General features: G+C 47.7%; 1 protein-coding gene across 9 annotated transcripts in view; it reads right to left on the bottom strand.

The window, feature by feature from the left end:
- ATXN7L1 (ataxin 7 like 1) overlaps positions 1-12,877 on the bottom strand; it is a 244,213-nt gene that overhangs the window by 20,582 nt on the left and 210,754 nt on the right. For all 9 annotated transcript variants that reach the window (XM_042915430.1, XM_042915436.1, XM_042915444.1 and 6 more), the window contains 3 exons: positions 10,623-10,906; positions 7,365-7,447; positions 6,248-6,504 (listed from right to left, as the gene is read on the bottom strand). In XM_042915430.1, the coding sequence (XP_042771364.1) occupies positions 6,248-6,504; positions 7,365-7,447; positions 10,623-10,906 (624 nt within the window). The remainder of the gene's footprint in view (positions 1-6,247; positions 6,505-7,364; positions 7,448-10,622; positions 10,907-12,877) is intronic.

Below are 12,877 nucleotides of genomic sequence, written 5' to 3'. Positions count from 1 at the left end.
TTTTCACAGGAAACTGATGGAGGAGATACTCTACCAAAATCAAGGAGCAAGCCAAGAGAGAGGAAGGCAATGGGATCCAGGAAACAGGTGCTCTGACACAGAGTGGGTGGAGAGACTTCCAGCATGGCATGAACTCTATTTTTCATTCTAAGTCTTTTGGTTCTATTTGACTTTTGAGCTATGTGACCATTTTACTTGGATTTAAAAAAATAAAGTTTCATTAAGGAAAAAAAGAAAACAAATGGTTGAAACACTTAAGAGTAAATTCTGCTTGCCAGATAAAAGAGCGATGAGGGGAGGAGAATTCTGGAGAGTGAAGCTGAGCATGGAAATCCGTGTCCAGAGCAGAATTGGCTCCGAGAGCGGAGCCAGAATCACGAGTGATGATGGTGTGCAAGGCACCAGTGAAGAAGGAGCTCTGAATGTGTTCCTTTCCAGGCTTGTTTCACTCGAGATGTATCCACCCTCCTGGCGATGATGGGAGACGCTTCCAAGACGTTCCAGCAGAGCCTGGGGAGGGAAGGAGTGTGCTGGAACCAACCTGTGTCTCAGGAAAAACAAGGCTTGGCAAGGAGTGATGGGGAATGGGACAACCAGTCATGGGAAGGTGTTGAAAACATTGCTCAAGTTTGATAAGCTGCCATCCCCCTCAGCACGACATCACCCTCCGCTCTCCAGTTACCAGTCTGGTCTAAAGACAATGTACGTGATAAAGGTCCGTGCCCAGTTCCACTCAGGGAACCTTACAGGAAGTCCCCTCCCCCACCCCTTGGATGAGGCGTGAGCCTCAGGCTGTCTGAGTGCTTTGGGGAAGAGAACACAAGGCAACTGACCTTAACTGGGTCCTACTATGTGCGAGGCATGCAACGTACGTTTTCTTGTGCGAGTGACCCACTGCTTTAGGTGGGTATAAGTGCTATCTACACTTCTCAGATGAGGAAATGGGTGGCAAAGCTACTAACAAGTGGACATGAGACTTGATATGGTCTGCTTGACTTCAAAGCCCCCCATATTGAGAAACAGATGTAGAAAAAGCAGAGGGACAAATATTCAGCCGAGGCTTACAGTGTAGCCATAATATTTGTCCTAATGAGGCACAAGCTGGAGTCGCTTTCACTCCAGAAGCATCTTTGCCCTTTTTTAGGTATCCAGAACCTTCTGCCTGTCTCCTCACTACCCTTGTCAGTCTAAGAGTCATTGGATTTTGCCATTTTTATACTTTAACATTAGATGTGCGAGCGTCTACAAGACAGAAGGGAATGTGCCTAGATTTTGTCAGTCTTGGCTTCCACAGCCTATCTTTTCCTCCCTCCCTCCCTCCTGGGGGCCAGAGACTGGCTTGTCAGAGCCTGGCTTAACCCTCTGCTCTTCTCCCCCTTTCCTAAAGAATCCTCATGGTTTTGGTTAGGCTGGTCATCCATAGCTCTTGGGATGTTCCCTTAGAGTCGGGATGAAGAAACAGAGCACAGTAGCATGTTATTCAAGGGCCCCCAGGTTGGTAAGCAGTGGCCAAAAGGATGGGCAACTGGAAATTAGGTGGCACCAAGGCCTTTATTACTCACACTGCTTTCCCATGAAATGCTACTACCACTGACTACCAGTTTCCATTAATTGAGTGTTTATTAGGAGCTTAGTACTTATCACTTAATTCTTCTTAGCTCTGCTTTACAGATGAGCTGCTTGAAGCTGGAGAAACCCAGAAACAGGATGGTGCTCATCTTGTTAGTAAGCATGGAGCTGACGTTTGCACTTCCAACCTTGTTCCAATGCTTGTTATCTGACTTAAACTTGTCCAGCTCTAGAGCTAAGTTCTTTTCTCAGGAACCCTTGACAAGAATGGGTTGCAGTTCAAGAATATGAGAAGTGAAATATTTTCAAAGTTGCCAAACAATATGTAAGAAATAAATTCACACAGGGCACCTGGGGGGGCTCAGTTGGTTAAGCATGTGACTCTTGATTTTTGGCTCAGGTCACCATATCACATTCCGGATTGTGAGTTTGGGCCCCACATTGGGCTCTGTGCTGACAGTGCAGAACCTGCTTAAGATTCTCTCTCTTTGCCCCTCTCCGGCTTGTGCACACGGGCGTGTGCTCTCTCTTTCTCTCTCAAAATAAACAAACAAACAAAAAAAAGAAATTCACACGTGGTAGCATTTCCTACAAAAGGAATTCATGATTGGGAAGGGATTACAATATTTCCATTTACATGTGATAATTTTTTTGCCAATTAGCAATAATTACTGTGACTGAAATATTAAATTTTTTTTTAACGTTTATTTTTGAGACAGAGAGAGAGACAGAGCATGAACGGGGGAGGGTCAGAGAGAGGGAGACACAGCATCCGAAACAGGCTCCAGGCTCTGAGCTGTCAGCACAGAGCCCGACATGGGGCTCAAACTCACCGACCGCGAGATCATGACCTGAGCCGAAGTCGGCCGCTTAACCGACTGAGCCACCCAGGCGCCCCGTGACTGAAATATTATATGTATTGTATATCATGAATATGAGGAAACAATGTTTTATGTTTTAGGTGAGGACATTAAAATTCTTTTTTTTTATTTAAGATTTTAGTTTTTTTTTTTTATGTTTATTTATTTTTTACAGAGAAAGACAGAGTGTGAGAGCAGAGGAGGGGCACAGAGAGAGGGAAACACAGAATCTGAAGCAAGCCTCAGGCTCTGAGCTGTCAGCACAGAGCCCAACATGGGGCCTAAACTCACGAACTGTGAGATCATGACCTCAGCTGAAGTTGGGTGCTTAACCGACTGAGCCACCCAGGCGCCCCTAAAGATTTTAGTTTTAAGTGATCTCTATACCGAACATGGGGCTTGAACTTACAACCATGAGATCAAGAATCACATGCTCTACTGACTGAGACAGCCAGACGCCCCAAGGAGGGCATTAAATTCTGATCATGCTTTTTCAATCCCTGATTGTATGGCATTTCATCCTAAGTAAAACCAAGTGAAAAAGAACATTATTTCCCACAAAGTTTGAGCAGAGTTCATCCCTGAGTTTTCTGGTGTCTACCTCAACCTTGAAAAACATCTTTAACAATTATTGTTAGCCAACATTTATAATGCACCTCCTTTGCCTCTTCCATTCAGAGACATTTTTTTTGCTGATTGACCTCATTCTTTCTCTTTCTTCTGCTTCCTTATGAGAACATAAACACTTGGCATTTCTCTATTGACAAACATTCCCTGGAAAATTAAGTAAAAAAGGAACATTAAGAAGCAGCTCTTAAACCTCCACTGCCTGTTTTTGCTTTTTTAACAGCTGCCCCATGGCTTCTCTGTTACACCAGGTACTCTGTCTGCTAGGGTGAAAAATGCTTCCATCTTGATGGTGAACCTGAACCATACAATAAAGGAGGGTTTTCAAACTGGGTTCCCCAGAGCCCTTGGGACTTGACAGGGATCCCTCGGGTGGGCTGGGGGGACAGCAGGCTGGGAGTTATATGTGTGATGGAAGCAGAGCTGAGCTGGAGTTAGGTGGAGGCAGGTCTGCTTTTTTTTTTTTTTTTTTTTTTTTAACGTTTATTGTTGAGAAACAGAGAGACAGAGCATGAGCAGGGGAGGGGCAGAGAATGGGAGACACAGAATCTGAAGCAGGTTCCAGCCTCTGAACTGTCAGCACAGAGCCCGGCGTGGGGCTCGAACTCACGAACTGTGAGATCATGATCTGAGCTGAAGTCAGATGTTTAACCGACTGAGCCACCTAGGCGCTCCAAGATCTGCTTTTATATTGGGTACCATGTACGGTTTTGTAGGAATAAAAAAGTTCTACAGCCACAAAAAAGTTTGAAAGCCGCTGTACATAGGCTTGAATCCCCTCCCAGAAATTTGGAACAGAACCATCTGCTGAACTCCAAAGCTAAGGAAAGGTAATATCCTTCACCAACATCTGGCGTGACAGTAAGAAGTAGTTGTAAAATGATCCTGCAAAATGGTGGGAAACGTAAGTTGGTAGTAACAACACAGCAATGGTTATGATGCAGGAAACGTGTGTGTGTGGGGCCATTCCATCTACTGTGTCCTCCTGAACCTGAAGCCAAGGTCGGCGGTTCTGACAGAGGGACTCTGGCTATCAAACTGGATCTGGCTTGTGCCAGTGGAAGGCATGAAGGTGAGAACCCAGTAGATCAGTAACAACTGTCATCAAATATTTGCTTTTGCTTTAAAAATCAACTCCATCCCCTTCTTTTATAACTATGTTCTCTTTAATCTTCAAAAAAATTTTTTAAAAAGCTTATTCATTTTGAGAGAGAGAGAAAGAGAGACAGAGAGTGAGTATGCGAGCAGGGAAGGGGCAGGGAGAGAAGAAGAGAGAGAATCCCAAGTAGGCTCCCAACAGTAGGCTCATGAACTGTGAGATCATGACCTGAGCCGAAATAAAGAGTCGGACATTTAATCGGCTGAGCCACCCAGGCGCCCACAACTGTGTTCTCTTCATGCTTACTTGCTGACTAAACAATTACCCCTTGAGATTCATACTGTACGCATTAAAAATGATCTGAAGGGGCGCCTGGGTGGCTCAGTCGGTTGGGCGGCCGACTTCAGCTCAGGTCATGATCTCACGGTCCCTGAGTTCGAGCCCCGCGTCGGGCTCTGTGCTGACGGCTCAGAGCCTGGAGCCTGTTTCAGATTTCTGTGTCTCCCTCTCTCTGACACTCCCCCGTTCATGCTCTGTCTCTCTCTGTCTCAAAAATAAATAAACGTTAAAAAAAAAATTTTTTTTTAAAAAAATGATCTGAAAATACCACTATCTGCAAGTCTCATATTTTGTTATTAATGTTTCCTTTTCATGAAGTTCTGGATATTTGAGTCTTCTAAACTCTAGATTCTTTTTTTTTTTTTTTAATTTTTAATTTTTATTTTTGAAAGAAAGAGAGAGAGAGACAGAGACGGAGTGTTAGTGGGGGAGGAGCAGAGAGAGAGGGAGACACAGAATCCAAAGCAGGCTCCAGGTTCTGAGCTGTCAGCACAGAGTCCGACATGGGGCTTGAACCCATGAACCTCGAGATCATAACCTGAGCTGAAGTTGGACGTTGAACTGACTGAGCCACCTGGGCACCCCTAAACTCTAGATTCTTAAAAAGCAGGCTCTAATTTCGTTCATCTCTGTACTACTGCTTGGAAGTACCTAACATAGTACAGGCATACCTCAGAGACATCACGGGTTTGGTTCCACCCCGCTGCCATAAAGCCAATATTGCAATAAAGCGAATCGAATTCATTTTGGGGGGGGGGGTTTCCCAGTGCATAGAAAAAATTATGTTTACATTATACTATAGTCTATTAAGTGTGCAATGGCATTATATCTAATTTACATACTCTAACAAACACTTCGTTGACACAGAGACATAGTGCGCGATTGCTGTTGGGAAAATGGCACCGACAGACTTCCTCGATGCAGGGTTGCCCCACACCTTCAATTTGTAACAAATTGCAGTATCTGTGAAGCGCAATAAAACGAGGTCTGTCTGTACCTTGCTTATGAAGCAAGCACTAGATAAATATTTGGGAATGAAGGGCTCCCTGTTTTATTACCTGGAAATCGGTCGGCTGCTTAGTACCCCACGGCCCATCAAAACAGACACGCATAGATTTTAAATCGTTCTTAATCCAAATGGGTTTTAATTCTGTTTTCTGTTCTTTCCTTTCTGTCCAGGACAACCAAATAAAACCCCAAACAGATGGCTCAGCTTTCTTGGTGTGGAGGGAAATGTAAGGACAAACAGCCTCTGTGATGCCAATTTTCCTTTCGCCCCGATCAGAGGAGACTCGTGGAAAAAAAGTCACAAGATATCGTGGCAAATGGGCTCCTAAGGTGTGAGGACTACCCCACTCTGTGTCGGGAGCGTCCAACTAATCTAAAAACCCAGGCCACCAGAAAGTTGCCCGGTGGCTGACATAGCTCAGCCTTCCCAGGTATTAACTTCCAGATTACTCTTGCTCTGTAAAAACACATACTGTCTGAAATAGGTCTGCTATGGTGATGATGATGATGGTGATGATGGTGATGACGGTGATGAGGATGACGACAGCAGGAACACCCACTGAACACTATACAGTGGGCACTGGCCGAGCCCCTTATGCCCGTGATCTCACTTACACTTCACAACCGCCTTACGAGGTAGGGCTCTTACGACTTCCAGATGCCACGTGATCAGCCCACACACGACCCAGCAAGGCAGAGCCACTTGACCAAGGACTCAGGGCTTCTACTGCCGAATGGGACTTACCTAGGAAGCACAGAGTTAGGCGGCCTGGATTTTGCAGGGGATGCGACTTTCGGTTCTGGCCCAGAGCTCCCCGAAGGTCCTGGCAGAGAGTCCTGCGCTGGCCCCGGTTGGTTTGGAAGTACTTCCCTCGCCGAAGTCAGGAGATGCTCTTTATCTTTAACTTCTTTTTCGCGGGACTTGGCTTTGTGTTCTGCCAGAAGGAGGTCAAATTGCTTTTTCCGGCCTGGGACTGCCCTCCGATGGCTTAGCGAATGTGTCTAAGGAGAAGAGAGATGAAAAGCACAGCCTCTTTGATCAGCACATAAACCTGCTTCCCCAGGCCCTCCATTTCAGAAACAGCAATTCATGGGAATTTGGAGGTGCTTGAAAAGTCAACTTCAAGGCAACGGCTCCTGTTCTGTGGCTGGGAAGAGGCAGACACCACACAAACGCAACCATGCCCTACACTCCTGGCGTTAAGAAGCCAAAGCTTCCTCCAGAAAATGGCTTAGGATGACCAGCTTCCGCGCAGAGCCCACGGAAACCTCTCTGGATGAAAGGCAACGGTGAGGGCGCGCTAGAGTTAATCCAGGTGCAGGTGGGAGGCTGGCTTTGGCCCAGACACACACGGCCGGCCACCGGGCAGAGGGGGCCACGGCCTCGAGCCCGGGGAGCACTAGCACTTCAGTGTGAAATACGGGGGCCGGGGGCTACCCGATGGCGGCCGCCTCGCGTCGGCTGTCCCCGTGGCCACCCGGCGTGGCCGGATCAGGGGCGCGGCCGCTCGTCCTCCCCTCCGGGGCTGCCTTTCAGGCGCTGCCGCCGTTGCCGCCGCTCCCGCATACATTAAAACGTAGCAGGGTTTAGAACCGCCTGTGAGTGCCTATAAATACAATTTACTGTCTGGCCTCACAAGTAACAGGGGAAGCCTATTTTTTTTTTTTTCCTTCTTAAAAAGCCAGCCAGCTTGAGGCAGGCACTCTGCTACCATGGAAGAGAAGAAAGCATTTCCCTTACAAAGAACAGCTGGGGGTCATGTCGAGGTTCCACACCCTGCCGTGTGCAGAGAGTGGCATGCAAACATTTCGACAAAGGCCCCAGCGAGAGCAGGAAGTATTTTTTATGGAAAGAGAAATACCTTGCAGGTGAGGGATCTTGTGCAAGGTTTCTTTGTCTCGGGATCCAATACTCCACAGTGTTTATTTGGGTCAAATTCTCTCTCTGGTTTAAGAAACAAACAAAAAATATAAGAAAAAAGGAGACTAAATAGGATTTGGCATTAAGACTACATTTAAAAAAAAATGCACATTTGCACCAACAAGTGAGACATTGTCAGGCAATCTGGGTTTTTTGTTTGTTTGTTTTGTTTTTCTTTTCCTTTCTTTCTTTTTCTTTTTCTTTCTTTTTTTTTTTTTTCCCCCAACCGGCCGCTAAAATGCTTCAAGAACCGCTCAGGGGAAAATGGCGCTCCCCTTTGACCCCTGAGTTCCAGGTCCAGCTTCGGGAGGGATGTAAATGCAGCACAAGGCGCCGAGGGGAGGGTGGGGGCAGGCACCAGAGGGCGAGGAGCCCTGACGCTGTCACATTTTATGTCACTTGAAGAGTTCCCCAGGTACTTGGCACTTTGGGCATAGCTGGCTGCAGACCAGGAAGAGGGCCTGAGGCCCAAGGGCCACTGTGTCCTGGGCGGCTCCCCCCACCTTGCCTTCCTGCTGGTTTTTAGCCATTTAAGTGGGAGATTATTCCTTGACAGGTCAGTGTGACCTGCCTCTCTTGTGCTTTGCCACGTCTTCAGCACCAGGCTTTCCCTGCAGCCGCGTTGACCAGAAATGTCGTTTACCTGATTCGGGAATGTTCTGGCCGTGTCTTAGGCAGGGGCAGGGGGAAAGTTCGGGTGTGTGCTCTATGTGTGTCTGCATAGTTGTAAGTTGCCTGGAGGGCAGGGCCTGCTAGTCTCCCAGCTTGCTTTGCACCCAGCACGGGCCCTGTTGCTCCAAATGGGAATGAGCCAGGGCTAGCCAGCCCGTTGGGGCTGAAGGGCGGCTGTAGAGAGGCTAGGCTTTCTCCAGTTCCCGCCTTCTCCCTGGACTGTGGATGGCTCATGGTGAGGTTACTTCTAAGGACGCTGAACTTTTTATGCCCACTTATGGATCCTTTGCTCCTTCTGGATTACAGCAATGCTCCCTCCCCCTGGAGAAAGAGGGGAAGTGAGGCAATCCCTTAAGGACCCTTTAGGCTTCAAAGGTCCCCCTCTCAGATGGTCTGTGCTGTTTCTGGAAGGCACCCAGCAGACACCTGAGTCCTGCAGCACAGGGATGACACAGCTCTTCTGGGCATTCAGGGAGGCCGGCAGCCGTGTTGGTGGGTGGGTGTGCAGGTGGGGGTTGTATATAAATTTGGGAATGTCTCCTTAAGAGGTCTGAATAGCTGCAAACTAAAAGGAAGTTACTCCGAGCACAATAACTGAATGTGTTCTGTTTTTAAAAGAGGGTTTGGGGGTTGTGCTGGTGGCTGCATCGGTGGTGATGATGATGGTTCGATAAAAAAACATTCTGACGTCCAAGACAGATTTCCTGGTTGGCTATCAAAATGCCTCCCACCTCTTTCTTTTTGTTTTTGTCATTGTCATCATCATCTTCTTCTCTTTCAAAGACTTGATTTTTAAGTAATCTCTACGCCCAATGTGGGGCTCAAACTCCCAACCTCGAGATCAAGAGTTGCATGTTCCACCGAATAAGCCAGCCAGGCACCATCCCCCCCGTCCCCCCGCCCCGCCTTTTTCTAGCTTCACTTTTAGGACTAGAAAACTGTGAGGCCTGGAGACGCCTGTTTCCTGTGTGCCCTCGCTGCCCACCAAGGAGGGCCTGGGCGCCGGGCCCCAGGCTGCCTGCCATGGAGTTCTTTCCCTCAGGCCTGTCGGAGTCAGACCGGGGCCCGGATCCACACCAGCTCTCACACTGGCCTGCAACTGAGCAGGTTGCTTGGCTGGGCAATAGGAGCTGGCCGCCAAATGTCAAAGTGAGATAGAAACAAGCGAGATAGAAACAAAAGACCCAATGAGACAAAACAACCAACAAAATGCAAAACCAACAGACACCAAGAACCCCCCCCCCCCCCCCCCCCATATAACTTCAGGTCAGGGTGCAGGCTGGCAGCCATGGTCACGCTTCTGCCTCTGGACACTGCCCAGCCGGGACTACTGGTTTTTCCAGGGATGTTACCACCCAGTTCTGCAGAGTGAAATTGAACTTTCCATTCAGGAAGAGAGCCAGGAGTAGGGGGCTCCTGTCTACACAGGGAGGCCCTGCAAGGCTCCAAGAGACTGCCAGGCTCTATCTTCCTTCCTTGATAGTGGGTGAATAGTACATAGAGACATTTTTAGGGTAAAGATTTTCTGAATGCTTTGGGGCCAAAATACTTTTAAGAAATAATTTTTTTTTTTTTTTTTAAGTTACAGATGTAAGACAGGAAAACCAAAATACACATTAACACAAAGTACAAAATAAAAATGACCCACAATTCTTAGGTTGATTAAGAATTATGCTCCTACTAGAGGGCCCAGTTTCTCTCTCACAGGGTGGTTTTCATTGTATTTTCTTTTTTCTAGTCAACATTTGATAAATGCCCATGGTGTGTGAAGACGTTATAAAGTTTATAGCTTTTCTTGGTCTTTTGGAGGAAGCAGAACTGCCAGATTTAGTTCTACAACAAATCCAAAGCCAATATCATCCCTATGGGGGCCTCTAAGGGCAGCCATTGCCTCAAAGACTGGCCAAGTGCACCTTTCCAGGCATCCTGAGTGTCTACGCAGACAACCAAGAAGTAGATCTGGGAGAAATCCCTCAACGCCTCACCTGCTGTGCTAGTCCAAGCATTCCTGAAGGGCAATTCCAACCTGATTATGTGGGAAAGGCAGTGGTAGCTCCAGACCACAGAATCAACATGGCAACCAACTAGACCAAAGGACAGAGTGGGGTAGATGGGACTGTCCCGAGCCCGCCCTGAGGTACTGTGGGGTATCACTGTGGTTGTCCACCTTCCCTGCACTGAGGCTTCCACGGAAACCCAGGGGGGGGGGTGGGGCAGGCCAGCCTGTCAGCACACGGTAAGACCATCACAATGCATGGGCTGTTGTGGTTGGTGGAAAGCATCCTGCCTCCCGGGTCAAGAGGATCAACTCCCACTGAGTTGAGCCAGAGACCTCGTCCGACCCGGAAATAAGAGAACCATTTCTCCCTCGCATTTTTAGGCAGGGGTCCTGTTTGCACATAAATTCCGTGTCCCCCTTAAAATGAAACAGACCTGCTTAATTGTAAGAACACACCGCTCCTTGGTTACGAATATGACCCAGAGGCGCTCTAATCATGAGCCCGACTCTAACGACACAGACACATACCTGAAAGTCTCCTGTAAGGCTTGTTGTTGTTTTTGGTGCCATTTTGGTGTTTCTTGTCTATTGTGGCGGGCAAAATTCCTTTGCCATTTAAGATCTTCTCTGGGGAGGGTGGCACTGACTTAGACATCAAGACTGGCTTAATTAAAGGTGGGGTGGAGACGGCAGAGGACGAGGTGGAGCAGGAGGTGACCGCAGTAGTGGTTGTTGAGTTCATTTTGACATTGGCACCATCTGCCTTCACTAGATTAGGGATTTTCTCTAAACTGACTACAGGAACCGGAACGCTGAAAAATAAATGAATAGACACACACAATTGCCTTCTTTGATACATCTGGTCCGCTGAGAAGCTATACCCGCTTACCCTCATCAGAACACTTCCTTATCACTTATTTATACTCCTCTTACAAGCGAGCAGCGCGATCCCTTGATGGGAGGGAGATTTGTGCCTTGGAAAGGGCCAACGGGGGGTTTGAGGCTGGCGCAGCGCCAGGGATGGCATCGGAGCTGACTGATTACCTCCTGTACCGGCTGTCCTCATAGACCCTGCAGCTCCCCCTTCTCAGCCCCGACATGTCGGCGGTCTCTGAGACAGCACCTTGGGCAGAACAAGGTGCCCGCTGTGAAGCTCAGAAGAGATGCTGTTTGTCCCCTGAAGAGGGTGTGCCACCGTGCCACTTGCTGACTCACATCCCCTCCCCCTGCTGCTCGCTGGTCTCCCACCTCGGCGATCAGGCCTGACATCTGCTTAGCTCGGGAGCGCTGACAGGCTCACACCGCACGAAGGCATCGCTGCGGGCCAGCGAGCCATGCTACCTGCTGTTGGAGGACTTCTGGATCACTCCTGTCCTGGGGATGGGCTCAGACTGAGAGAGGCACCATGTAACATTATCTAACATGCCATTTTAGGCAGCTAGTTATGTAAATAGGCAATTCTCAAGGCTGGCAGGTGAGAGGATGAATTTTAAGAAGACAGAGCACAAAGGTGCATGTTTGCTCTTCAAAATCTGTCACCATAGCCCCACTTCCCTGCGATTTCTCCGATAATGGATATGTGTTTGATTTCTGTGCATGTAATGCTGGGGGACCCTGTGTCTGGGGGGGCTGTGGAGGATTCTGTCTCAGGGTCTTGAAAGATGAGATGAGATGAATAAGCTTTTCTCTGGTTCCTGAACTGTTCTCTTTCCTCCTTGTAGGAGGGCAGAACGCTAACACTTCAGCTCCCCAATCGTCTCTGAGCTGAGAGGAGCCGACTTAGCTATTTGAATGCCAAATGATCTAGAATATAGCTTATACATACGTGCAGACAATGTAGGGCATGAGAGAGAGGCTGATTCTGCAGGGGAGGAGTCTCATCTGTCCACATGGCTGGCTGGCTCCTCTCAGATTTAGTCACAGATCGTTTTTTGGAACAATTTGTTCATGAAATTATTTTAGCGACCCCTCAGCCCTTGCCTCTTTGCTGACTTTGAAACAGGATCACAGGTGTTATTTATAGGTCTTTGCCAGTGAGAAGGGCACTCAGTGGTTAAGCAGATTGTCGCTGGACTTCACCCACTTTACCCTCGGACTACATGCTTTCTTGACCTGGGGAAAGATGGTGTGGGATTTCAAGTCCTACGTGAAGGGAAAGTGGAACAGTGGGTTTCAGTAATACACTAAGTCCCTGATAATTTCGTCTTTGATCAGTGTCTCAATCACTGAGTTATGTCCCGACTGCTGCTACCTTCTATTTAATGGCAATTCGCAAAGCACTCACAAAGCACTGAAGCACAAGAAGCCCTTGAAAAGTCAGCACGGTAAGAAGCTGGAAAGAGGTTACCTGGTGAAATTAGTGCTGCATTCCTGATTTTTTTTTTTCTGAATGGTAAAAAAATATAAAACCATGGGACATGGGATTCTTCTAGGCTCCTTCCCTCACTCAATTTTAAAAGACACAAACCATACAAATTAGGGTCTTGAAGAGATAGACGTGCACCCATGTTCACAGCAGCATAATTCACAACAACCAAAAGGTGAAAGCAACCCAAACGACAATTAACGGCTGGCTGGATACACAAACTGTGGTATATCCATTCAGTGGAATATTATTCAGCCTTAAAAAGGAAGGAAATTCTGACATATGGATGAACATTGATAACATTATGCTAAGTGAAGCAAGCCAGTCAGAAAAAGATGAGTATCGGAAGATTCCACTTTTGTGAGGTACCTAGAGTGGTCATATTCATACGGACACAAAGGAGAAATATGGTTGCCAA

The sequence above is a fragment of the Panthera leo genome, chromosome A2, assembly GCF_018350215.1.
Source record: "Panthera leo isolate Ple1 chromosome A2, P.leo_Ple1_pat1.1, whole genome shotgun sequence".
Taxonomy (NCBI): domain Eukaryota; kingdom Metazoa; phylum Chordata; class Mammalia; order Carnivora; family Felidae; genus Panthera; species Panthera leo.
Note: the sequence above shows the minus strand (reverse complement) of the source record. Positions and strands in the feature narration are given on the sequence as shown.